This window comes from Dermochelys coriacea, chromosome 16 (genome assembly GCF_009764565.3).
Source record: "Dermochelys coriacea isolate rDerCor1 chromosome 16, rDerCor1.pri.v4, whole genome shotgun sequence".
Classification (NCBI taxonomy): Eukaryota; Metazoa; Chordata; order Testudines; family Dermochelyidae; genus Dermochelys; species Dermochelys coriacea.
The window spans coordinates 11,626,740-11,653,358 of record NC_050083.1 but is presented as its reverse complement, the minus strand read 5'-3'; the positions used below and the strand labels follow the sequence as shown (position 1 = coordinate 11,653,358).

Below are 26,619 nucleotides of genomic sequence, written 5' to 3'. Positions count from 1 at the left end.
GGGGTGCTCTCCACCCCAGAGGCGGCTGCAGTATCTTAGTGAGTCTGGAGGGCTATACAGCCTGTGACACACTGTCGGATCCTAACCATTTCCACCCTATACCGCCTACTTCAACTGTGCCCTGGCTAAAGATGGCGACTCCCATGCGCACCTTCCTGCCCTGTCTAAAGATGGCGCCGGGTCACACCCTCCCCCGCTCTTCTGTTAAATGTGGCGGCTGCTCATACGGCCCGCCCCCCTTTTTTTTTGCCCTTACTCAAGATGGCGACTGCCCACCTTCACTACCTCCTTTGTTCTTAGTCCTGAACGCGGCTGCCCGTAGTCACGGCAAGGTTTGCCCTCAGTCAAGATGGCGCTTGCCCACACAAACCCCGCCTGTGCCCTGAGCAAAGATGGCGGCGCCCCCATAGCTTCCTATCGTGCCCGCCTCCCGTGCCCTTTCAGAGCGGCCTCAGCGGCTTCACAGTCGGCTATACAAGATGGCGGAAGCGGCTGCGGCCGTTTGAATTCCAACGAAGCCGCCAAACTCGGACAATAACAACCGGAGTCGCCGCCGGGTCCCTGCAGGGCTCGGAGCCGCCATGGACTCGCTGCCGGCGGACGATCTCACCCTGCCCGTGGCGTTCAGCGGCAGGTAAGAGCGCGGCGGGACAGGCCGCCTGGGACCGTCTGGCGGGGGCAGGGCCGCCCGGGATTAACGCCCCCATCACCCGGGGGAGACGGGCGCGCTCGGGATTAACCCCCCCCCCTCCCCGGGTCTGGCATGGGGGGGGGCAGGGGCGCTCGGGATTCCCCCTTCTCTGGGCTGGATCCAATATGGGGGGCAGGGCTGCTCGCGCCTGAAGCCCCTCATCCCCTGAGTGTGAGGTTGGTGGGGGTTGCTGTTGCTTGGGTCTCACACTGGGGCGGGGGTGCTGTTTATATCCCTCCCTCCCATGGGCTCGACGGGGCGGGAGGCTGCGTGGCTCTTCCTATCTTGTCGGGTCTGAGATTGGGGAAGGGGTGCTAGGCTGCTACCTGGATCCCTCCCCTCCCTTTCCGTATCTGTCATGTACTCCGTGGGGGGAGAGATGCTAGAAATATTGAGGGAGGAGGGACTTTTTGTGCGGTTTCTAAACTTTCCATCGCTTGCATTTGCCTCCTGTCTCACTCTTAGCCTCAGTATTTCCAGACTGCCAGATGTCTCCAGAGATGAACCTCGCATTGGCCTGGGAGTTAGTGGAGGTAAGGGCAGCTGCCATGTGATGGTGAAAAGAAAGGGGTCAGGAACACTTCAAATGTTAATTTTAGGAGACTGCAAAATTAGGTTTTAAAGATCTTATTTGCAGGGACTTAACTTGTTCTTTCAGCACTGAAGACCAATACAAACATTTCTGTAACGTTCCTGTGTTAAGCGCTCATTTTTCCAAACCATTAATCATTCCCACAGCATTTGCAATCCAGATATTGCAGCACTGAGAAGCTGAAAGTGAAACTGATCACAAAGAGAAACTGAATTAATTACCCAGCTGATAGAAATGTCAAAAGTTAACAGAGCATAAATAGTGAAAAGTAAACATGAAAGTCCTATTCACTTTTAATAGATGTTAGTAACAGAGGCAAATAAATCTTTATATTTGCAACATATGATTTTTGAATGTCCCTTTAAAAAAACCAACAAACTTTATTAAATTCAAGCTATTGCTGCAGAAACTGGTATTAGTTCAAGATACCAACATATTAAGTTTCTGTTGTTGTTAAGGTCCTGATCCTGCAAGACACTTAGCAGCCTTCAGAATCTGGTCCTGAACTTCTTGTACTAAGCATCAGAGAAGATGATGGTGGTTCACTTAGTGCTTTGTTTTAGGGATATCACATGAAAGTCTCTCACCAGACTTTCCAGCTGTAGTCCAGTTACCAACTGCAGATTCTTTATACATATATGTTTTTAAAAAAGCATTACCATCAGGTATTACTGAATTGTATTGAGCAGGGATAGTAATTCAGCATGTTTTGCTTTATGGTGTGGTGGCTGTGTGTTCATCTTACTTCAGGTTTGGGAGAAAATACAGCACGAAATATTTATTTTGAAGTAACATAGATAATTATAGAAGTACTTATGGCACCTTAGAGACTAACAAATTTATTAGAGTATAAGCTTTCATAGATCTACAGCCCACTTCACCGGATGCATAGAATGGAACATATAGTAAGAAGATATATATACAGATAAGTTGGAAATTGCCATACAAACTGTGAGAGGCTAATTAGTTAAGATAATTATCTTTGAGAAGTCATGGAAGACAGGAGAAATTCCAGAGGCTGGAAAAGGGCAAATATAATACCCAACTATAGAAGGGGAAATAAGGACAACCCAGGGAATTACAGACCAGTCATCTTAACTTCTGAACCCGGAAAGATAATGGAGCAAATAGTTAATCAATCAATTTGCAAACATCTAGAAGATAATAAGTTGATAAGTAACAGCCTGCATGGATTTGTCAAAAACACATCATGTCAAACCAATCTGATAGCTTTCTTTGACAAGGTAACAAGCCTTGTGGATGGGGGGAAGCAGTAGACATGGTATATCTTGACTTTAGTAACATTTTTGATACTGTCTCACATGACCTTATCATAAATAAACTAGGGAAATACAACCTAGATGGAGCTACTATAAGGTGGGTGCAAAACTGGTTGGAAAACCATTCCAGAGAGTAGTTATCACTGGTTCACAGTCATGCTGGAAGGACATAACTAGTGGGGTCCCCCAGGGATCAGTTCTGGGTCCGGTTCTGTTCAATATCTTCATCAGTGATTTAGATAATGGTATACAGAGTACGCTTATAAAGTTTGCGGAGGATACCAAGCTGAGAGGGGTTGCAAGTACTTTGGAGGATAGAATTAAAATTCAAAATGATCTGGACAAACTGGAGAAATGGTCTGAAGTAAATAGGATGAAATTCAATAAGGACAAATGAGAAGTAATTCTTCTGCTCTGATTAGGCCTCAACTGGAATATTTTTGGCCAGTTCTCGGTGCCACATTTCAGGAAGGATGTGGACAAATTGGAGAGAGTCCAGAGAAGAGCAGCAAAAATGATTAAAGGTCTAGAAAACGTGACCTATGAGGGAAGATTGAAAAAATTGGGTTTGTTTAATCTGGAAAAGAGAAGACTGAGAGGGGACATAACAGTTTTCCAGTATATAAGGTTGTTACAAGGAGGAGGAAGAAAAATTGTTTTTCTTAACCTCTTAGGATAGGACAAGAAGCAATGGCCTTAAATTGCAGCAAGGGAGGTTTAGGTTGGACATTAGGAAAAACTTCCTAACTTTCAAGGTGGTTAAGCACTGGAATAAATTGCCTAGGCAAGTTGGGGAATCTCCCATCATTGGAAACTTTTAAGAGCAGGTTAGACAAACACCTGTCAGGAATGGTCTAGATAATTAGTCCTGCCACAAGTGCAGGGGACTGGACTAGATGACCTCTCGAGGTCCCTTCCAGTTCTATGATTCTGTGAAAACTAATAAAGCACAATTATAGCAATTTTTTGTGTTCTGGTAGTCAGTTTTGTGGCCTTGTATTTTGAATGTTATTCTGCCCACTATTCTTTAGTGTATTTAGCCAAAACTATTGTAACTTAATTTCAACTAACTTCTGCCATGCAATAATGAAAGCAATTTACATATACCTTCTCTGGAAGAATATTGAATATGAAGCAAGCAATTATAAGAAATATACCTACATTGCAGTATGGCTGTGATCCTGTTACTGTAGGTGCTCTACGAACTATGCATCTCATCAGGTTAATCAAATCTTCCCCATTTGAAGACTTCTGATTGGCATTCCTGGGAATATTGAAAGGCTATTTAGTGTATATAGAATTACTTGATAACTTTGGAAGTACGTATTTCAGTATTTTCTCTAAATTGTGACAACTCTGACCTTGTTACCTCAATGACAGAGAGTCATTGAATATGTGTATTATTTGGCTTCTTGAAATCTCTTGTATAGAACCTCTTTTCCCCTTCTTTTTAAAGTTTGCATATGTTAACAGCAACCTTAGTGCCGCATTTACATCCTTTGATAAATTTTGGCTCTTGCAGAATGAGTACATGGGAGAAACATTTTGATTACTTATAATCCATATACATAGAGAAGTTGTTACTATTTCTAATTGCTGCATCTTCCATGTATGGAAGCCTTGGTCTTGTGTGGGACAATACTGTGCAGTCATGAGCACCCTCACCTCCCATTGATTTAAATGGATGATGCAGGTGCTCAACACCTTATACAGTGATGCTTATGGTATATTTTGTCTGGATTTTCTTGTTTTTGTCACGATAACTTGTTTAGTCCATAATGTAAAAAAGGGACATGAAATGACAAATGTCTTTAATGCTTCTAATACATTCTGATTATTAAAATAAGCTTTTACTGCTTCCAGATAAAATCGTACCTTTGCATCCTTTGGTATTTGGATCTATTTTAATTGTCTTCTCAAATGTCTAGTGTTACTGGATGTGGCGGAAGATGCAGTTTCACCAACCAGAGCTCGGACCATGAAGGATTATGAAAATGTAAGTAAATTTGTAATGTAAAATTTAGTGACCAAGTTGGTTACTAAATCCTATGCAATGTGCTGCGGAACGGACTACTGACAGGACAGAGATGTACAATAACTTCATGGGGACCCATAAATAAATGCATGCTGACTCTGGGCTAAGACCTCAGTTGGTGTCAATTAGCATAGCTCTGTTGATTAACCATGATTAACACCGTCCGAGAATCTGGTCATCTGTGTTTAGTGCCCATTTTTGAACTGTAACTTTCAAGATTGAAGCACAATCCTGTTGTTAGGGCTAGCAAGTTTCCCATCTTAGTTGCCGAATAACAGTGGGCACAGCTCTGTGTTCAAAACCCCTAAAGAATAGTATTAGTGCATATCTTTACAATCTGTTAAGGAAAAATTAGCATATGTGATTCCGTTTTGATTTGGGGCCCACTGTTGTCTAAAAGCAAGCACATCATGCACCAGGAGGAGTGTTCCTTAGATTTAATAATTTTATTAAGATAATGTTGAAGTAAAAAGAAAACGGTACAGAGTTTAGACATAGAAGTTTCTGGTTATCAGGGAATAAGGTACAGATTATCAAGGGGTGCGAAATTCAGTTTAGGAGCAGGTGGCATAAGGAATACATAATCTGAAATCTCCCGCATTTACTGCATTCCTGTGAAAACTCTCCCCCTCATTCCCAGCCTGTCTGTTTCTTGTCTGTTTTTGCAAAAAGAAAAGGAGTACTTGTGGCACCTTAGAGACTAACAAATTTATTAGAGCATAAGCTTTCGTGAGCTATGCTCTAATAAATTTGTTAGTCTCTAAGGTGCCACAAGTAGTCCTTTTCTTTTTGCGAATACAGACTAACATGGCTGCTACTCTGAAACTTGTCTGTTTTTAACTCCCTGCATCCTGACCTTTTGATGTGGGCCTCCCATCCTGATAAGAGAAGTTACTGGTGCATTGCTTCAGGGCCATGGTGCGTAGTTAAAGTAATGGTTTAGCATGGGGAATGTACCTAGCAGGGATAGGTGGAAGATAAGAAAGGGGTTTGTCTATTGGCTAAGGTTTCCGAGGGCAACATGCTTTGCTAAAAGGTATATAACCTTTGTATAATTTGCATTCGGGGTCCCCTCCTGACTAGCAGGGGGGCACCACGCTTGAGCGTAATAAACTTAGTATCTTTGGGAACTCTGCAGTTGTGGACTTTGTTTGTGTGCCTCAGCCTAGACTCGAACTGTGCGTGACCTATTAGGTATAATTCATAGCAGTTTTTGTGCGTGACCTATCGGGTATAATTCGCATCAAATGCAATATATGGCATTTGTCTGACTTCATCATTTTACTTAAAAGGAATCAATGGCAGCCTCATATTTCAAAGAATTACTGAATGTACATTGATTTAGGGACAGGATAATTTTTTTAATGGTTGAGTGCTATATCAATACCTTCTGCTATCAGATTTACTAGCCAAATGTCTGTGTAACAAAAATAAGGAAATGCATTTTTGACTCAATAGGCAATGTCATTTTAACCGATCGACTATGTGGAACAGAATCGTACTGTTGTCAGATTTGGTTTGGAAAACTTGTCACTGGAGCTCATTGGAATATCATGAACATTTTTGTGAAAATGTGGTGGTGAGGGGTTGCCACTTTCCCAGATGCGAGGGGTTTCAACTGAATAAGTTTATTTAGCAGTTTTTAATAAAGTTTGCAATTTCTGATCTCTGAATGGTTGTAACATAACGAAACCATCATATATGTTGAAGGATCTTTCTGGTATTCAAAAGATAAGACTTAATTACTTTTTAGGGCACATGATTTAAAAATTTAGCATTGTTTGTTTGCATTTTGTAGCATTGTTATGGCTGAGTGTTTATCTCCATTCTAAATCCTTCTTTCAGCTTCTTATACCTTCTCAAATTCTTCTGGACAGTTCACAAGCTTGATGTCAGTCCAAACATGAATTGTTCTGGAAAGCTTACAAACTCCTTGTCTGTCTGACTCTTTTTTTTTTTTTTAGAGCCGTCAAATATTAGATGGGGTAGGAATAGCCTGCTTAAAATAGCTGTTACTGTTTTTTGCATTCAGATCAGCTCAACATTTTAAACATAGTAGGTGACTACCCAGGGAGGAATAGTTGCTTTGGGCTGGCTTGGTAACTTTAAAGATTCAGATTGTCCATTTCCAAGGGAAAGTGCTGTTGGAAAGTTGGGGAAAGTCCATGAGATTCCCATTGTGGAGTCTCTCCCAGACTGTTCCATGTGAGGAAAAGAGGGATGGGTTGTGTTTTCCTCCCTGCAGAACAAGCACAAGATTTCCATCCTTCTTTCCTCCCCATGGTTTGGAACCCTCAAATTCTCAAGGTAGTCCTCATGGATGTTGCGTTCTGCTAGAGCAGGGGTCAGCAACCTTTGAGAAGTGGCGTGCCAAGTCTTCATTAATTTAAGGTTTTGCTTGCCAGTAATAAATTTTACGTTTACAGGAGCCCCCCGATGGAACCCCAGACTGGCTGCGGGCTGAGCGGTGCCGGGACCGCAGCTAGAACCCGGGGCTGGCGGCTGGAACCCCAGACCGGCAGCGTGGGTGGCAGACAGAACCCCAGAGCGGCTCAGCCCACTGCCGGTCTGGGGTTCCGGCTGCCAGGTATGCTCATCCCTTTGCCGGCCTGAATGGATGGAACCCCGGGCCGGCAGCGGGCTGAGCAGGGCCGGCGGCCAGGACCCCGGACTGGCAGCACGCTGAGCCGCAGGTTGCCCACCATGCGTGCTGCAGGTTGCCATCCCCTATGTTAGAGGCTAGAGCAATCTCTGCATGGGCCTCCATGCTGGCTCCAGATATCCCCTTCCTAGGGTCTTTTCTCCACTCCCAGTTCCCTGGCAGCTGCAGACCTTGTCTAGACTACGATTTGGAAGTGTGATCTCATCACACCTTTAAATCCTAGTTTAGGCAAAACTACAGATAACACTTGCTGTTGCTGCTTCCCATGTAGAGCAGCTGTGAAGAAAAGTTACTGCCTGCAGTGCATGCATCCTGAGGCTGCATTAACCTTTCAGTGGATTCTCTGCAGGACATGTGAGGGGAATGGTACAGTGTGCTGCTCTCCCTGTGCATGATGTCCCTGACCTGTGTGAGAGAGGGAGAACAGAATAGAGGAGGCAGTTGACCCCTTCGTGGGCAGTGGGGAGATTCATGCACAGAAGTTTCCCTTTTTGTGCAGGCCCTCAGGATGTTCTGAGCCCTAAGGAATTAGAGGGTAGAGTTTGAAGTTTGAACATGCATAGAAATAGGAATTTAAGTGCTCATATGGTCCGGTTTCTTTTCAGTAGAAGGAATTTTTGCACCAAGTTTACTTGTGTGCAACTGGAAATGGAGGTAAATGAGTGAAAAGAGAAAACCTTTTTAACTGCGCTCTTTCCCCATTTACTTTGTGCTGGTAAGCGGAAAGGAGGAATGTCTGGTTACATGGCTAAGGACTTTTTTTTTTTTTTTTTTTTTTTTTTTTTCCCTTCTGAACCATTTAACTACAGCTTTGTTGTTGTAAAATGGCCTCTGCTGGCAGGAACTGTTACTGTGCAGTGAAACCACAGCCTGTGGTGACAGATGTCATTTTGTATAAAAGTGGCTTTATGCAAAAATGGAACTGCAGTTAAATTGAAAAGGACAAGTGCTATTTTCCTTGCTGATGCTGTCGTATGGAACCTTGCTATATAGATGGTACTTGAATCACTGAGTCAGTTTCTCTCAAGAAATCTGTTGGGTTTATTTCTTTTTGTTTATATTTAGAAATAAGAAAGTTTAAAGAAAAATAAGTTAAAATTGGAGACTCAGTTAAAATTCCTACAACTGTGTTAACTTGCTCACATTTTACATTGTAGCTTTATTGAGCTGTCTTTTTAACTGCATTATGTAATCTAAAAACTCTGCAGGTATGACTGAATTAACTTTGCTCTGAGTTTGTTTGTCATTTGTGTTTTTAAGTTCTTGGTTTATTTTTGCATGTCGGATGGGATTTTCCAAAACACTCAATATTGTCCTAGCTCTGCTCTGTGCTGCAGGTGTGATGAATGTCGGACTAGAAAAAAGTTTCACTAACATAACTTATGTTCATATGTTTTTAACTTCAGTGTCTTTATAGGCTGAGCTATTTAAAATAATGGCAACCTGGAATAATCCGTTGGCAATTTAAACAATTAAGCGATAAATATTGTTTGTATGATTCATACATATAGTCAGTGGGACTACTTGCTTGAGTAAAGTGAGTAGATTTGGTCCCTCAGGGCCCAATTCTACAGCCTTCACTTATATGAGAAGTTCTTGACTTCCGGGACTACTGTAAAACAGGGTTTCAGTATCTTCGTATGCTCTAAGGCCGGAAGTCCCCAAACTGTGGGGCACGCCTCCTAGGGGGGCACAAAAGAAAGTTCAGGGGGGCACGGCTGGGGCCCAGTCCAGCCCCCACAGGGCTGGGAAGGGAGCACCAGCTCCACTCCTGATGTTGGCTGCTGGGCTTGACTCCTGGTTGAGGCTCCGCTTCTGGCCCTGCCCCCACCCCCAGCTGTGGCCCCGGCCTTGATCCCTTTACCCCTGCCCGTTTCCCAATTCTGGCTCGGAGGGGTGTAGACAGCAGTATGGGGGGACGAAGTAAAAAGCTTTTAGACCACTGCTCTAGGGCTTGGTCTTCACACAAAGTCACGTTGGTTTAACTAAGGGCTTATCTACATTATCCGCTGGATCGACGGGTAGCGATTGATCCAGCGGGGTTTGATTTATTGTGTCTAGTCTAAATGTGATAAATTGACCGCCAAGTGCTCTCCCGTCGACTCCGGTACTCACCAGGGCGAGAGGCGCAGGAGGAGTTGACGGGAGAGCGTCAGCCGTCGACTTACCACAGTGAAGACACCATGCTAAGTAGATCAAGTACGTCGACTTCAGCTACGTTATTCATGTAACGTTTGTTAGGGGGCTTATTCCTTCACCCTCTCGCTTCCCTGGTCCTTCTCGCATGAACAGAGAGCAACAATACCGGAAGTCCAAAGGTGCAAACAATTCGATGTTTTTTGGGGTGACCTTCCAGCAAGCTTAATCCAAGTTCCTTTTTCCTTATTTTCGAATCCCAATTTACTTCCGGTTTGCCCCTAATGTATATAGTAATATTCTTAGCTATAGCTTAACCAATCATTTTACTGAAATTTACCTAACCAATCCTAACATATTGTAACATGATTAGCTAACCAATTATATCCCACCACCTTAATTAGTTTACACCCAGCAAAATTAATTATACAGGAGACCGAAACAATCACAGAACCAGATGGAGACCATGCAAATAAACAATAGTAAAGTGGGAACTATAATGACAAAACAATATGGAAGTGAGGATTTCACAACTACATCTATAAAGACATAAGGGTTTCCCAGCTGTGTCTATTGATAAGTGAGTTCTTACCAGACAGAAAACTATCAACCTAAATTTCCTTTTACATCTTCTAGGCTCTTCCCTTTCTCTGGAGGTGATAGATCAGATCACCTTTCCAACAGCCCCAGATTGCCTTATTTTAATATGACTTGTTTGGATGTTTCCCAGCTTATGGCTGTCTCTGCTGCTTTGCCAAAGGTCTTAGCCTAGGAAGAGGGCCTCAGACTGTCAGAGTGAGAGAAGGCCCTTACACAGATTCTTTCTTTTATACCTCTGTAATTAGCTAAATTATAAACATATACCTAAATTCTTAAAGTATAGGTCTTTACAGACAGGCTTGAATATCTATATCCTAACAGCATTGCATAATTTAGATTGATTTCCTTCCCCCACCTCCCCCCGCCAGTGTAGACCAGGCCTAAGGTGTGATGTTGCACCAGTTTAATTGAATCAGTGCCACTTTGTGTGTGAACACTTAAATTGCTTTGTGTATTTCCACAGATTTGCATTGGTCTAACTAAATTGGTGCAATAACACACCTTAGTTAAATCAGTGTGTGTGTGTGTGTGTGTGTGTGTGTGTGTGTGTGTGTGTGTGTGTGTGTGTGTATAGACAAGCTTTGGCTCTATCACTCTTTCTGATCATTCATTTTGCTTTTTAGTACTGTGGAGTGAAGACTTCCAAAGTCTAATTAAGTTCCTCCTATTGCAGCAGTATGTGCAGACTTTTTTGGCCCAATCCTGAAAACTCAGGCTCATTTGGGTGGTCCTTACTTTTGGAAGTAACTGAGGCTATTCACTGAGCAAGAACGACTTAGTCTAGAGGAAGAGATTGCATTTTGGGGCTCTGAGTTAGAGGTTTTCCCACAAAAATAATTCACTTTTACAGGCCAATCATCTTTTAAAAAATTGTATTGTTAATAATTTTTACAAGCTGCACAACACTGTCATTCTAGAGAAGCCTATATAAATATTTTATTAGTAGCTCAGTTACATATTCGGTTTCTTTCTCCAGAAAGCAGCTGTCAGGAGACACTTGTTTTATCTGAATAAATGTTTCATGCTTGGATCGCTTAAAAAATTTAAAAGGAGACTTTCTCTTTAATTAAATCGTTAACTAATATGCCTTATACCTATTGGGAAAGTTAAAAGTCACAATTGTTAAAGGACATATGTACAAGAAGACTTGTTTTAATATCCTGCGTGTATTTATACGCTAACAGTTGTGCTATAAAGTATGTGACTCTGTAGGATAAAGCTTTTATTGGCATTTGATTGGGATGACAAGCCTTACTCGTGGCTTTGCCTCAAGATTGATGTAGAGACATCCCAAGCTTTTACCAATAAAACCTTTATATTCCACACTTCCATGTACTTTGTTCAAGTTTCCTTTTTATAGGAAAATAACTACTACAAAAGTATTTTAAACCTATTTTTAAAAAAAATCCTTTTCTCTGTAAAGCCAGGCTGCTTTAATACTTGATTTATAAGCCCTTTGGCGCAGGGGCATTCCCTTCTGGTCTGCAAAATGTCATGCTAAAATGTGTTGTTTTAAAAACAAAACAAAAACAAACACCTATTTTATAACTATTTTTCCCCCTAAGGGCCACTGTCTCATGGCCTTGCAGGGAGCTGTATCATTAGAAGTGGTGTGTTTCTATCTTAGAAAGGGTCGGTTTTGCGTGGGGCGGTGATAGGCAGGAGGAATTCCACATAATGGAGAAGAGGGAAAAGGTGGTTTTCTCTCTTTCTTTCTTTGGATTGATGTAAGGGATGAAGCTGCTGATTTGAAAGCTGTTCAGAGGTTTAGAAGGTTAGAAGTAGCCTAAGGGAGGATGATTTAGGGAGCCGTGTGCATGTGAGATGGTCCCACAATTTTAGTGTACTCGCAGAATTTAATTTATTACTTTTGACTAGGATGATGTCAAGATGACGGTATCCATTTCCATTGTTGGATAACTTTTTAAGTAGGGCTTTTTCTTTTTTTTTCCAAAGATCTCATCTCTTCACAAATTAACAGACCATGATCTTTATTACTTTTTATTTGACTTTTGCACTGTGAGGAACTAAAGCAAATACAATATCAATTTTACTTGTGAAATGTGACATGGTTTGTTTATTTTTCTTCTTTAACAGCAAATAACTGACCTGAAAAAAGAAAACTTCAACCTAAAGCTTCGTATATATTTTCTGGAGGAGCGAATGCAGCAGAAATTTGATGGTCCAACTGAGGATATCTACAAAATTGTAGGTATTTAAAATAGTTACAAGTAATTGTGTATCTTTCCAAACAGTTTCTACTGTCTGAAAAATTGATGTACATCCTTTGTTGGAAATTTTAGTATTGCCAGTTCTTTTCACTTCAGTCTAATTGTATGCAATAATAAAGGGATTAAAATGATCTTTATACAAAATGAAAGATTAACTTCAATTTTTTAGTACTAGCCAATGAACAATTAAATTATTAGAACAATAAATCAGAGCTTCCTTCTCCTCTGAACTCTTAATTTAAATGTTCCTGTGATTATTGGAGTCTTCTCATTCAGTAACATCACTGATGGTTAGTGTTCACAATGTAATCTCCCAGACCAATCATAGCAGGAAGAAAATGAAAGTTCAAGTCAGCTCCTACACCACCTGAATGTCATAATTACACCGTCTGAATGTTAAGTTATTTTTTTCTGCTATGCTACTTACAGGAGATGTGAAATTGACAAGAAAGCCCCTGCTTCCCTGGAGAGCTGGGTGGCTTGGGACCTTGCTCCCAGCTGGGAGCCGGGGCGGGGGAGAGAGGGGGCGGGAAGCCCTGGGCAGTTTCCCTCCTACCCTTCCCCCCCGCTCCCTGTGGGGAACGGGCAGGTAAGAGGGGGCAGCCCACTGGGAGCCTGTGGGGCAGTCAGGCTCCTGGCAGGGAGCTGCCAGCAGAGCTGAGAGACCGGGCTCTCAGGTCCCCACACGGCCCCTCTTAGGTTGGTGGAAGTGCTCTTGGTGAGGAGAAACACCAGAGACCCAAGGAGAGTAGTGTGGACATGCACTACCGCAGTAATTACCGCAGTGGCTGTAAGTTAACATAATATAGGTTGACTTAGGTTTGTAGTATAGACATACCCTAAATGCCTTGTGTACGCAAAACCACTTGTATGGCTGTGAACAACTCAAGGTAACTGGTTTGATCTGTTTAAAAAAAAAAAATAGCAAATTTTCTTGTAAATATCATAAAAGAGCAAATAGTCTTTAATGTGTGACATATATACTGTGGTGTTTTAATGTTATGATTTTTAAGAAGCTTTAGAGACTTTTGAGACTATTTTCAAGCCTTGTAAAATAAAGACTCTTTTAAAGGCTAAGAATCAGAAGTAATTTCCTATTTCCATCATACTCTGGACCTAATTTGTTATTGCCTATTAGAGGAAAATGTAATCAACATGCAGGGTTAACTTTCTGCATTGCACTGGCTTGTGTGGCATCTTATCATCTAACTTTGTCTTGTAGAATATTGAGCTGAAGGTTGAGGTAGAAAGTCTGAAACGTGATCTGCAGGAGAGGGAAAAACTGCTCATCAAAGCCTCGTAAGTATGCTGTCTCTAAGGGTCTGCAACCTTTCTAGAACTTAGGACTGCCAAGAACTTGCCATGTATATAATGAGTCGTCTTGGTACCCTTTGTAAATGAGGATCCCTGAGGATTTTGCAAACTCGTGTAGAAATTGCTTCACCTATCTCTGAAGTGAAATATAGTAATTGTTTAAAAGCACAAAGGACATATTTAGAATAGGCAGTTTAAAAGCACAAAGCACATAGTTTGAATAGGCAGTGAAGAATATCATATAAAAATTGAACCTCCCGGAGTGTTTTCAGGTAGATAGAACGTAATTGCCAAAATTTGGGACTGGGTTAACATCCCAACACTTGTAAAAGATGAAGTATGTCCTCAGAGCTTATTGGTCATTTGCCATCAGGGCATCTGTTTTGATATCTCATCCAAAAGATGGTACCTGAAGTGTCACTGTCATTAATGGCAGGACATTGGTTCAATACTGATTCAAAGTGAAACATGCCACTTCCCGTTCTTCAAAAATCTAAAAAGTGTGCACATTTATTTTATTTATTTTATTTTATTTTATTTTATTTTATTTTCAATCTGGGTTTAATTAGATTTGATTAGAATAAGCTCTTCCAATTGGTATTATCCAGTGAATATTTAACCCGATTCTGACTTTATCAGTATGTTGTTCAGATCTATGTATAACTGGAAGAGATGTGTATTGTAGAAAAATTGGATGGCTTGGGAGGATTGGTAATTGGATAGAAAACTCTTCACCGCCAGGTGCCTGGTTGAAAACCAATCTAGGTTGGTAGTGACGGAAAGCTGTTAGTATCTAACAGTTGCTAAGTGGCATCTGTTCAACGAATTTAGGTCTCCGTGTAGTTCACCTCACAAAGTATCAAATTGTCACTAATGAGTCCTCTTGCTGGCATCCTGAGAGAGGCCAAGTTTCGAATGGGGTCCCAAAGACTGAATTGCCCAATTACCCTTAAATATGATCCCTCCAGATCATGTTTAAGGCATATTGCTGGTCAGGGTAGGGAAGCATGCACTACTGAAGCTTATGATAGGAAGCAGAATTGAGGAAAAATAATAGGTAAAGCACAATTAAGGTAGAGTTGCCACTTCATTATATAAGAGACACAAACAAAATCCTGGAAAACTAGGGAAAAAAGAATTGGGCAGGGCTTTATATATATATGTGTACCCTTCAACTAGTTCATTTTCTGTTGTAATGCTGCTTTCTGTGGAAATTTAACCTTGCCAGAGGCTTGAGAGAATTTTTTGAAGCTTAAAAACAAGATAGTATCAAATTTATATGTAATATCATATTACCAAAGAAATGATAAAAGGCTTTCTTATCAACTGTGACAAGACTTGTGTAGAGAACTCTCATTGCTTTATATCAAGCAGAGACAATACCCCAATCGTTGTTATATAAATGTAGACATTTCTATTTAATCCATAAAATAAAATACAGACCATGCAGGTACACTGGAATCCCTTTGCCTATATAATCTACGTGCCCCATGCTTTAAGTGTGTCATACTGTACAGCCATAATCTGATCGTGCTAGTACAGTGTCTTTCACCTATGCAAGAATAGAAAGATGCCCAATTACCTTGTTGTTTCTCAAAAGTACAAGCACTAATTATGAGCATGATCCGCGCTTTTTTTTTTTTTTTTAAATGCTGAGATTTCTACATCTTGTTCTTGCAGTAAAGCGGTTGAAAGCTTGGCTCAAGGTGGTGATGCTGAAACACAGCGCGTGAAAGAAGAGGCTCACAAGAAAGTACAAGAAGTGGAAGAAATTCTCACCAGCAGAATAAACCTTTTGGAAGAGGCAAGTCTCCAATATTTAAGAGTAATTGAATTAGTTATTGACTGTACTGTGCAGAGCTCCCTGGTGCCTTTGTGCTCTCCGCTGAGATATTTAGCATTGTGACCTGCTTAAATGCTGCTTTCAGAGCTGCTGTTTCAGCTTCACTGGAAAAATAGCCAGAATCAAAAAAGAATAAATGCCATGAATGGGGAAGCTTTGTCAAATATTATTAAATCTCGGAATGTGGAAGATGTACAGAACCCCATAAAGTACGTACTTCTCTAGTGGATTTTGAGTATGTTTTAGAACAAGGCATATTGTCTCCTAATTGGGGTTGGGGAGTCCATCTCTTACAAGATAGGCCTTTGCAGGAGAGGTGAAAGGTTATCCGTGATACCTGGGGTAATGAGGGATTTGAAAGGTCTTGCCAGGGAAGTGAAAACCATGCTGCAAGAGGCGGTGTCATTCCACAGACCCCCTAACTTTGGGGTTAGAGACCTTTATATACTGGCATGAGTCTGTGACATGGTGACTTGTAAAGTCTGTGCTCAGTATATGTGACTGAGTTGTGAGAGGTCACCTGCAATACCTATTCCTGGGAAGATGGATTGAGAGTTACTTTCCTGTATTCTGCTCACTCACCTTCCACTCCAGTATCTGCTTTGGTGCTGGTGGGAATTGGATTATGACATCCCATCTGCCAGGTGTTGACTGCAGCAGGAGTCTGGTAGCACATTAATTTGTGTGTCTCCGAGAACGTATCTTAGCAAAACTTTCTTGAACTCCTCTATGTCAGTTACTTCTGCCAAATACTGATCATTGATATGGTTCTGAAGGATTAACAAGGGGATTCTCCAAGTGTTCACAACTAACTTGTGATAAAACCTGCTGTTCTGGAATATGTGCTCACAGTTGAGTGGCCCGACATTGGGAGCTCTCAGATAGACCGTCTCCCCTCCTCCCCCCCTCGAACAAAAATGCTTTCTCATCATCAAGAAGGGAGGCAGAACCACTCAGCAAACAAATTTATATTAAGTATCCTTTGCTGGAAATGCATGTACCTAGTTCCAGAAATATATATTCAGCATAGATTGATAATCTATCACAACCTGGAACTTGTACAATTTGTCCAGGGGTGTGAGATTTTGTCGGTAAGTATGGGTTCCTTCTCTGGGAAAAGATTTCCCAAAAGATGTGTACTTGATGCAGTCTGACATATTCCAAAGGTGTGCTCTCCCACTCAGGAAAAAAGAGATACTTTAAGAGGTATTGTTATGAGCTTCAGGATTGCATTCTCTGTTGGGATGACTTAGCAGTATCCCTAGAGGGGGAGAGCTCCTTCAGAGGGATAGCAGTCACTCTAATCTTCCCTTTAGTTTGTGGAATCTTAACATTTGTATTCTCAGAGTGTTCTTTTGCATTTCGCTCGTGTTAGTAACTTAATGTCAATGGGTGGAGAGAATCCTCTCTGTGCCAAAGGGATCCATCAGACCATTGTTTGCCTAGAATGTCATCAAACAGAAGATGGGCAAATATTCTAATATCAAGATTATTTTAGTGTTTTCATGCAACTTGGAAAGAATGGTGTGGGCCTCTGAGGCTAATTTACTTTATGCTTCTGAATCGGACAAATCAGATGAACATAGGAATATTATTCGTCATACGTTTATATAACACCCTAAGTTTACACAGCTCCAAAGGACATAGCCAAGACATGTTCTCCGTCCTGAAGAGGTTTTGATTTAAAGGTAAACACACACGACATAAAACAACTTTTCAGGAGTGGACAGGTCTGGGCATTACTAACGATGAAGGATTTCCTGAAGAGGCTTTATGTATTTATATTTATTAAATAGAAGCAATTTGTAGGCGAGTTTACTTGGCAGATAACAGCGAGACTGTTCTGGGCATAGGGAGCAATACTCCTAGAAGGCACAAAAGTGAGAATGGGAGGAGTAAGGAAGATTGAGAAGTGCACAGGGAGACAAAGATAGTGTCGGGGAAATGGCTACAGGTTATGCTAGAAAGTAGTCCAGCCATTTTGTTGTTTTCAACATAACCACTCAGATCAGTTACTTCATGTACTTTGGTAGAGTATGTATTCTCTTTATCACAGCCAATGTCATCAGAAAATTCCTGAAGAATTTGGCGAGAATTTAGTGATCTTGCCTATGTTTTGGTTGGTGGTGGGGAGAAAAATGTATCTGTGGACAGTGTGTGTTGATAGCAGTTCTTGATGAATACTGTGGACAATGTATATTGGAAAGGGTACTTCTTGCTTCCATCATAGCTATGAATATCAATTTGATCTTTTACAGAGTAAAAGGCCCTTTAACATCTCCTTGATTTTGATTGTAAATATTTATTTCTCAAGTTCAAGAGTTGTAGTATAAGCCTGCACTGTCTGGTGGAAAAAGCAAAGCACTGCAGTTGGGAGAGCTCCGTTCTGTTTCCAGGTCCGCTACATACTTGCTGCAAGTCTCTTCACCTCTTTATACCTAATTTTCTTTATTTTGTAAAATGCAGATTGTATACTCATTACACACGGGTGAATGTTGAGGGTTCATTCATTAATGTTTATAGAGCACTTGCAGATCTTAGTGACGGGTGAGCTAGAGGTGCAAAGTATGTTAAGGATGTTAAACTTACTTAATGGTTGACCATATACAATGTTGGGAAGGGAAATGTAGCATGGAAGAACTTGCTTAAAAGAAAATGTTTATGTTCCAATGCATCATGCTTGTTTATTTTGAGTGCAGAATCTTAAAGCTGCCCAAGAAGAAGTGGAAAAAGCCTTTGCCATGACAGAGAGGGAGAAAGTTCTAAGACTGGCTGTCGAACAAAAACTCTCTGCAGTTACAAATACACATCCGAAGGAGCTGGATACTATTACAGAACTGCCAGAAAAAGACAGGTCAGACTTCTGTTGGTAATCTCTCTAACTAATGGAAAATGTTAATTGTTAAAAGGTGATAAAAACAAACCAGTCAATAGGAAATAGATTTTAAGGGCTTGATCCTACCCTCATATGCATCTGAGATCCAGGAGTGTTAACACATGACTTGTAAAATCAGCTGTTGAACAAACACAGCAGCCAGTGTTGCAAGCTACATGTTTGATAGGAAAATTAAGCCTTAAATGTGGTCTGAAAATGAAGAGTGGGCAAGGGCATGTAACCTAGAAATGCGTGTACTGCTTTAAAGCATGTTCATGGCCACATTGCTTTTTATCTGTGTGCAAGAATAATATGCTTATTGAGGTGTCGCTGAAGGAGTGTGTGTGCTATGATTTGTATGTTTGTATCCATTTCCTGCTTTCATGGTGTTCAATCCCATTGACACGTCCATTGAGGTTAGTCATTCTAGCAGGAATACAAAATATTGTGCAGCAGTTTGGACTGTAAATGTTTTGGTTAGTTTTTGGAGGTCTTTGAGTTGGTGGAAGATGAAAAGTTCCTGAATTAAGAGTTGGTGACCATGAGGCAATGTGAACGTGGGCACAAGCAGGGGGAGAGGAATATCTGATTCTAAGCATTTTTCCCCTTTTAGAATTAAAACTTCAGAGGTTCTGTGAATATCTGTGATAAAAATGTATATCTAGTCAGCAGAGGTCCCTGCAAAAGTTTTCAATTGTCAGTGAAAGTCTAGTGGAGCTCTTAAACTCTGTCATCACGGGCTTAACTGTAAAGAATGTCTCTTCTGATTCTTGGATGGTAAATTGCACAGTTGGTCCACACTACTAACAGATAGAAGTCCTTTAACTTCCTATGTGTGTTCTTGGAGTAGGGCCTAAAACACTAATGACAGGTTTAGGTGCGATATTTCATAAATTGTCAGATACAAATGTTTTGTACAGTTGGAAAATTGTGAATCTGAACTCTCTAGTGGCATAAATCACTCACTTGCTCTAATAAGATACTTTACCTTAAATCCTGCCATACTGAATAGTATCTTGCTTCTGCTTGCGCTCCTCCCCCTACCACTTAAATTCCATCATGATTTTTATCAGCTACTGTCCTGAATCCCTTGACCTGGAAACAAATGCTTGATAATTCCTGAGATGTTTAAACTGCTGTTTTCAAATGGGGTAAAGCACTCATTTCTAACTCTAGTAGCTTGTGTGAGAGCAACTGCTAAAGTGTGGGAGAACAGGATGGTGATCAGAATGTCTCAATTTTTATGGTCCAGTATTGCATTGATCTACCTGGGATAGATGCACAAATACTTTCGGGAGTAGAACATTTGAACTAATGGAGAAAGTTTATTGTAAGGACTGAAATATTCACTATGCATGGGTTTGACGATATAAGAGTCTAGGAGCGTCAGTCTTGAATTACAACCACAACTATATGAGGATACATTTCAAAGTATTATTCCACCAAACACCAGTGGTGGTCCACCGCTTTTGCTACATAGCAGTGGATCTACAGCTCTTAAAGTCTGCAGACCACTTCATTGGAGACTGCATCTGTTGGATCAACCTGTACTCCCAATCCCTTTATTATTTGATCAAAAGATTTTATTTTGTAGATTATCAGGAAGAACTTTGTGGACTCCTGGTGGTCCAGGGACAGTGATTTGGGAACTGCTGTCACTTGGGGCTGAAAATTAACTGTGATTTTATTTTTATTTTTATTTTTTAATTAAATTAATAGAAGCAATTTAGGTGCAATACAAGCACTTGACTAAGGAAGGGACTGTAACTGACATTTGTCGTCCCATCCTGTGTAAAGGATATACATTAGGACTCTAATATGTGTTCTAGCTTAAATATTTCCTTCCAGTTATATTTTTAATATATACTTGTTCTGCCATTTATTACTTTGTGTGTGTGTGCAATATGGAAATTGGTAGGAAGTGGTCTATACTGATGGCTCTTAAAATTAGAGAGCATTTAGATGCAGCACTCTTCATGTGGAAAATGTTAGGATGACAGGGTTAAGCATTTTGCTTTCTCACCAGTACTTAGAGATTATTGTTCCTAAAAGATAAACTCTTTTTAGTTAACTTGATTCTATTCCTTGCTTGCTTTAAATTTTCTGTTTACTATGGAGGGAAAGAGAGGGGTTGGCATTTTGAGAGTGCTTTCCAAAATGTTACCTGTGTTCTTTGTCCTATGGGAGGCTGCCCATAAAATCTGTCACAATGGTTTGGGATTTGGTTTGTGATAACTATGCAAAATGAATATCCACATCTTGTAATTTTAGACTTATAGAGCAGCTGACTCTGTCTCTGAAAAGTAAAGAAGCTATAATTCAGCACCTTGAAGAGGAGAAGTCTCAAAGTGAATCTTGTGATGGGAACTTATCAGCAGAAAAAATCAGAGAACTTACTGTTGCTTTGAGTCATGAAAAAGATAGTGAGATAGAGGTGAGGAAACTGACTGAAAACTTGAACGTTACGAATCTCACATGATTTAGGATTTTAAGGATAACTGTAAATAAGTGACTTGAGCTAACTTTTTAGTGGCCGCCTCCATCCCTCAAGTTCTCCATCCCAAATTCCTTTCATTGGTCACCTTGTAGTTTTGGCAGCCAGTATTGATCAGTACTACACTTCATGCTTTTCATTGTTTAGCTGTCACATCAGAGGTGGTTTGTTTTGTTTTTGTTTTGTTTTTTTTAGTAATTTTACGTTTTCTACACAATTCTGTAACACATAATATGTCATTGTCTCATAATAGAAATCCAAAAATAATCCGCTAGATGTTTTGATCTGAAGCCAATAGGCATGTAATTCTTATTAAGGCTTTCCCCCTTAATAGAGAACTCTCCTCATGTAATACAGAATATCATGTGAAAGTTAAAATGATCTCTTCACTGCTGTGGTCTGGATGAGAGGCTTTGATAGGCATAACCGGGTCTCATGAAAATAGATAAGGCCAATCCCCAAATTCTACAGAGGGAACTATCTACCAGTCACCTGTTTATTTTACTTGCCTTGTGGAGAAAGTCAAATATTATCTTGAAGATTGGAAAACGGAAGTGAGTCTTAAGGCTAGTTTGATGTCTTCAGGGCTGTCTTCAAACCATAAATGAGGATTGATGGTAGAATCCAGATGATAAATAATGGAAGCTGTTAAGCGTCTAAAAAATTTTATCCTTGGTAGGTTTTGGGTTTTTCTGCTCATTATAGTGTCTTATGTTCCAATCAATTTAAAACAGTACCTTTCCCTCCTTTCTGCCCTAAATCAAATAATAGAAAGGAGAGCACTTCCCAGACTTGGTCTGAGCAATGCACTTAAAAGCTCAGAAGAGCTCTAGCTCTTTATAGAAACTCATTGAAAGGATTGAAACCTTCAGAAAATCTACCCTGGGTTGATTTGATCAGGAATATAATTTTTTTAGGTTTATCAGGCTTAACATAGTTCTTTAAAAATCAGTTTATGGCACGTGGGCGAAAATCAGTTGCTTTATTATTAAATGACCGTGGCTATATCTACCTTAGAAACAGTATTCTTTTCTCGGGGTGTAATAGTGATGAGAGAGATTTGACTCATATTACTGGTACAATAAATAACCTTTACTCCACTGTCCTCTTAAAGATATGCAAAAGTATAAGTTGCTGTTGCTTATGTCTCTCTCTTTTCTGGGGAAATTACCCCTCAAAAAATCTTAATTAAAATAGAGCAGTTTTTAGTAAATTGACTTTATAAGTCTGCCCTGCTGTCATAGATAACTGCCCCTTTAAAAATGCATTTTTGTTAACTTGTCAAGCAGAGTTGTCATTTGTCATCAAGGAACATGGCTTTCTTTAGCTTTCCATAGGGCAGTTCTGTAGAAAGATCTCATTTGAGAGAGTTGTTTTCTAGAAGTCTACAATATAGTCTTGTCATAGTGTTGGAGTCCTATAACTATACATTTTATTAACTAACTTGGTTTGGAGGAATACTTCTCTTAACAAGGTCCAAAAGAAAGTTTGTATATGAAGTACTAACTGTCTGATTTTTAATGATTAATGATGGTACCCATAAGCTTAGAGTATTTTTTTACTTCAGGGTGACAATTATTCTGTTCTTATAGGCTGTTAAAATGGAACTTAAAAATGAGAGAAATTGCTTTGAAAAAAAAATCCAGGTATGTTTAAAACTTGTTTCTCTTTGAACATTTATAACCTGTATGTTGGGGAGTCTTTTCTCTTATGTCGTCTTAGATGTGAAGAGTTAGTAATTCAAATTGGATTAATGCAGAACCTTTGGCAAATTTCTTTTGTTGTATTAGGAGAAAAAGCAAAGGCTCAGCCTATTTCCAAACAGCAAAGAACTTATCAAATATTGAGACAGTATGCTTGATACTCATGCCCATCCTGGTAGATCAGCTTTTCTTCATCATATTCCTGTCACAGATCTGTAAGGAGACATCTTAGAGTTGGTCTATATTCTGCTTTAATGGTTTGACTAATGAGATGTAAGAACTGCATGAGCTAGTGCATTTAATACATACTGTGCATTTATGGTGTATTTTGGTATAACCTTTTTAATTTAGTGCAATCTAATGTAATCTATTTAGTGTCTTCAAGAAGAACTACGAGAGAGGGAGAATGAGCTTAGTGTTGAAAAGAAAAATGGTTTGAAAAGGGATAAAACCATTCAAGGTCTAACTCTTGCATTAAAAACGAAGGAAAAAGAGGTATGTTGATTGTATGTTTCTGGTTAGAAATCCAGGTAATTGAGGAACTAATCCATCTGAAGCTGCTGTCTTTCAGTTGATTTGAGTAGGCCTTGGAGCAGGCCAGTAGTGCACATCCAAACAGTTCTGTATGTCATATTTGCTACTTGAAATTGGTGAATGATGGCTGGAGTTTTGATATTTGGACCATGGAAAAAAGATACATGACTGAGCTGATACATAATGACAGGTTTCAGAGTAGCAGCCATGTTAGTCTGTATTCGCAAAAAGAAAAGGAGTATTTGTGGCACCTTAGAGACTAACAAATTTATTTGAGCATAAGCTTTCGTGAGCTACAGCTCACTTCATCGGATGCATTCGGTGGAAAATACAGTGGGGAGATTTATATACACACACAGAGAATATGAAACAATGGGTTTTATCATACACACTATAAGGAGAGTGATCACTTAAGATGAGCCATCAGCAGCAGAAGGGAGGGGGGAAGGAAGAAGGGTGGGTTAAGGGAACCACTGTTGTGGCCCCTTGTGGCCTGTAGTAGTTTCGAGAGTTTAGTGTCCTTTTTCGTTTGTAGAGAAGCAAAGTATGTGTTGTAGATGGCTTGTCTAGTTTTTGTAAAATCCAGCCACAGGAAGTTTGTGTGGAAGGTTATGAGAGTATCCAGTTTTGAGAGCTCATTCTTAATCTTTCCCTGTTTGCTGTAGAGGATGTTGATCACCCAGCAATACTGTTAATCTATCCAACTATACTCTTAGCCCAGCAGAAGAATCTGTCCTATCTCGGAGCCTCTCCTTTTGCCCCTCCACCCCCACAAACATGATACAGTTCTGTGGTGACCTAGAATCCTATTTTCGACGTCTCCGACTCAAGGAATATTTCCAACACACCTCTGACCAACATATTAACCTTTTCTTTGAGCTGATACACTTGCTCTTGAGAGATGGGAAGAGAGAGTTTCTTACTGAATCCTCAGAAGCAATTGTAGATCTGGCAGAAAGGCACAATCTATTATACCTTATGTGTGGTGAGAATTAACTTAATTTTAACAAAAGCCAGGGTAGTGGGGTGCCACCTTCAAATGAAGGTCAGATATTTGTGGAACAGTGTGGACATATAGCACAAGTTATTGAACTTTTATGTATAGTTGTTGTACTGCTTTTTTACATTTGAAGCTCACTTGGGCATTTTCAGTATTTTATAAAGTTTTTTTTTGTTTGTTTACCTTTTGGGTGAATAAATTTATTATTCAACTTTGCCCATTTAGAAAGACCTTTGTTTTGACACTGTCACTTTTTTGATACTTGTATTCATGCATCCATGAGTATTTCTTTTGTCTAAAGAATGAAGAACTTAATTCTGAAATTGAAGATCTAAATGTTTCATTGACTAAGGCAAGAGAGGCCACCCACAAAGCTCAGATCCAGAAATTTAAGGTAAGATACAATCAATTTCAATTGCTTTTTAATATTTTCATGCAGAAGGTGCAGTGGGTGAAGAAACGAAAACTAATTTAAAATGTTTAATTGTTCTAATTGTTAAGCAAATTGTCTAAAGTAATTCATTTTTTTAAATTATGGAACACTAAAAGTACAGATATCTCACTACTATCTTGTTCCTCAATTCTTTTTCTTAATAGCAACTGTTAGAATGAATAATTAAATTAAAAAGAGTAATCTTTAAATGTAAAATAAGAATAGATTTTCATAAATTTCCAATATTCTGGAGACATGGGTAGAAACTCCATATTTTAGGTGGTGTAGAGCTTTCTTATTTAGTGTAGAAAGAAAAAAAAAATCACTAGCTTCGGTAAACTCCAGTGATCAGTTTAAATTTGTTGATGATCTCACAAGTGTTGAATGAAAATTTACTGCACACATCGACACTAGTCTGGACCATGCCAGGGAAGATAGAATTCAAGTGGCTTCTTTTTTTCCCCTCAACTGGTGGCGCTGAGTAACTTCTCATTCACCACAGAAGTCTTTCTTGAGGGTTTTTGCAGAGTTCTTTTGTTTCTTCTATTCACATATATGATGAGACCACTTGGGAAGATAGTGAAAGATTTTGGGCTGCATTGCCATAAGTGTGGTGATGGCACATAGCTGTCTCCTTTTCATAAGCAGACTAGGAGTGGGTGTGTGAGACTTGGCGTTTTTGTTTTATTTTTTTTTTTGTAATAGGTGTGAAATGTTTATTTTAGAACAGTGGAATGTTTGTAATAAAACAGTGGAATTTAATAACTTCCATGTGTGCAGAGGAGAAAAGGACTTTATGGTAGTTTGTGCAAAATAAAGGGCTCATTTTATGGAACAGGAAGCCTTTGGTAAAATGAGTATTGGACTTCAAAATAGATCACAGAACCAAAAATAACATCTTTATCTTTTATGTTTGTGCATTTGTCTTAAATCCAAAAACTAATAAAATTCAGATTCTCAAAGTGAGTAACTAAAATAACACTCATTAAAAACAGAAAACGATGTTCCGTCATGAGGTTCCTTCTCTTCCTGATCTCTGTGGAGAGAGTCCCAGGAGTGTTATGTGTGCTAATGTGTGTGCACCAAAGCTACTGAGGTATGTCTACACAGCAAAGAAAAACCTGCGACTGGTCCATGCCAGTTGATTTGGGCACACAGGACTCAGCTGTTTCATTGCTGTGCAGACTTCTGGCCTTGGACTGGAACTTGCTTGGGCTGTGGGACTCTCCCACTCCACAGGGTCCTAGACCGCCATCCCAAGCCCAGAAGTCTACACAGCAGTGAAACAGTTCCGCAGCCTAAGTCCCATGTGCCCGAGTCAACAGGCATGGGCCAGCCATGGGTTTTTCTTTCCTGTGTAGATATACCCTGAATGTTAGTGACTGTTGGCATTTTTGCTTTGAGTTGAATTGAAGCAGTCACAATCTAATGAAACAGGATTTTTTAGCTCAAAAATTAGTATTGCTTTATAAATTGATCTCAAAAAAGATAAAATTTAAAATAAAAAAGCAAAACACTAAAATTGGTGTAAATATAAACTGTTATCTCCAGTTCTGTTTCAAGTAGCTTTTGGCCCCTGAATGTATATATCGCTTACATGTTGGAACCCTTGCAGTTTTACACTACTAAAATCCCATTTAGTGAAATACAGTCGGGCCGCTTTGGTCTTGTGAAGGGTGTTAGTTTTATAAAGTTGAAAACTAAATTCTCCTGTCTGCAGAACCAAATGGAGCATGGTGGGTGGCAAAGCAAACCTTTCCCCTCGTTACCTTGCCAGTTAATTTCAACACTGCGTTGAAGGGACCCCTGCTCTGGGTCAGTCAGTAAATCAAGCTGCATGACCCATTCCTTCATCATTTCTGCTGTGGTCATCAACAAGGAGGCCAACTACAGTGATGTATATGATCTGAAGTGAACAGTGACTGCCTTCCAGTTCATATGCACAACATGCTTATGACTTGGTCACCACTGATAGCCTGGATTGAAACTAATGACCTGGATGTGAAAAACTTTATGTGCTATTATCACTTCCAAAACCCCCAAATTCTTCTCATTTTCACTCTAGACTCCTTTGGAATTTAACTTTTATTGTCTAAACCAGGGGTTCTTAAACTGGGGGTAAGGACCCCTCAGGGGGTCACCAGTACAAAAGTTTGAGAAGCACTGGTCTAAACCTTAGTTACCGAACTACTTGTT

General features: G+C 40.0%; 1 protein-coding gene across 20 annotated transcripts in view; it reads left to right on the top strand.

Annotated features, from left to right (window-relative positions):
• The first annotated feature begins 254 nt into the window (after window positions 1-254).
• Window positions 255-26,619, top strand: part of CDK5RAP2 (CDK5 regulatory subunit associated protein 2) — a 105,945-nt gene continuing 79,580 nt past the window's right edge. For 10 of the 20 annotated variants that reach the window (XM_043498505.1, XM_043498501.1, XM_038374376.2 and 7 more), the window contains exons 1-11: window positions 749-867; window positions 1,157-1,224; window positions 4,492-4,559; window positions 12,094-12,204; window positions 13,450-13,526; window positions 15,222-15,345; window positions 18,084-18,238; window positions 20,531-20,693; window positions 22,346-22,399; window positions 22,832-22,951; window positions 24,292-24,384. In XM_043498505.1, the coding sequence (XP_043354440.1) occupies window positions 764-867; window positions 1,157-1,224; window positions 4,492-4,559; window positions 12,094-12,204; window positions 13,450-13,526; window positions 15,222-15,345; window positions 18,084-18,238; window positions 20,531-20,693; window positions 22,346-22,399; window positions 22,832-22,951; window positions 24,292-24,384 (1,137 nt within the window). In that variant the 5' untranslated portion in view covers window positions 749-763. Of the gene's footprint in view, window positions 635-748; window positions 868-1,156; window positions 1,225-4,491; window positions 4,560-12,093; window positions 12,205-13,449; window positions 13,527-15,221; window positions 15,346-18,083; window positions 18,239-20,530; window positions 20,694-22,345; window positions 22,400-22,831; window positions 22,952-24,291; window positions 24,385-26,619 lie in introns of those variants that run through there. The other 10 variants (XM_043498506.1, XM_043498508.1, XM_038374379.2 and 7 more) reach the window with 2 other exon arrangements.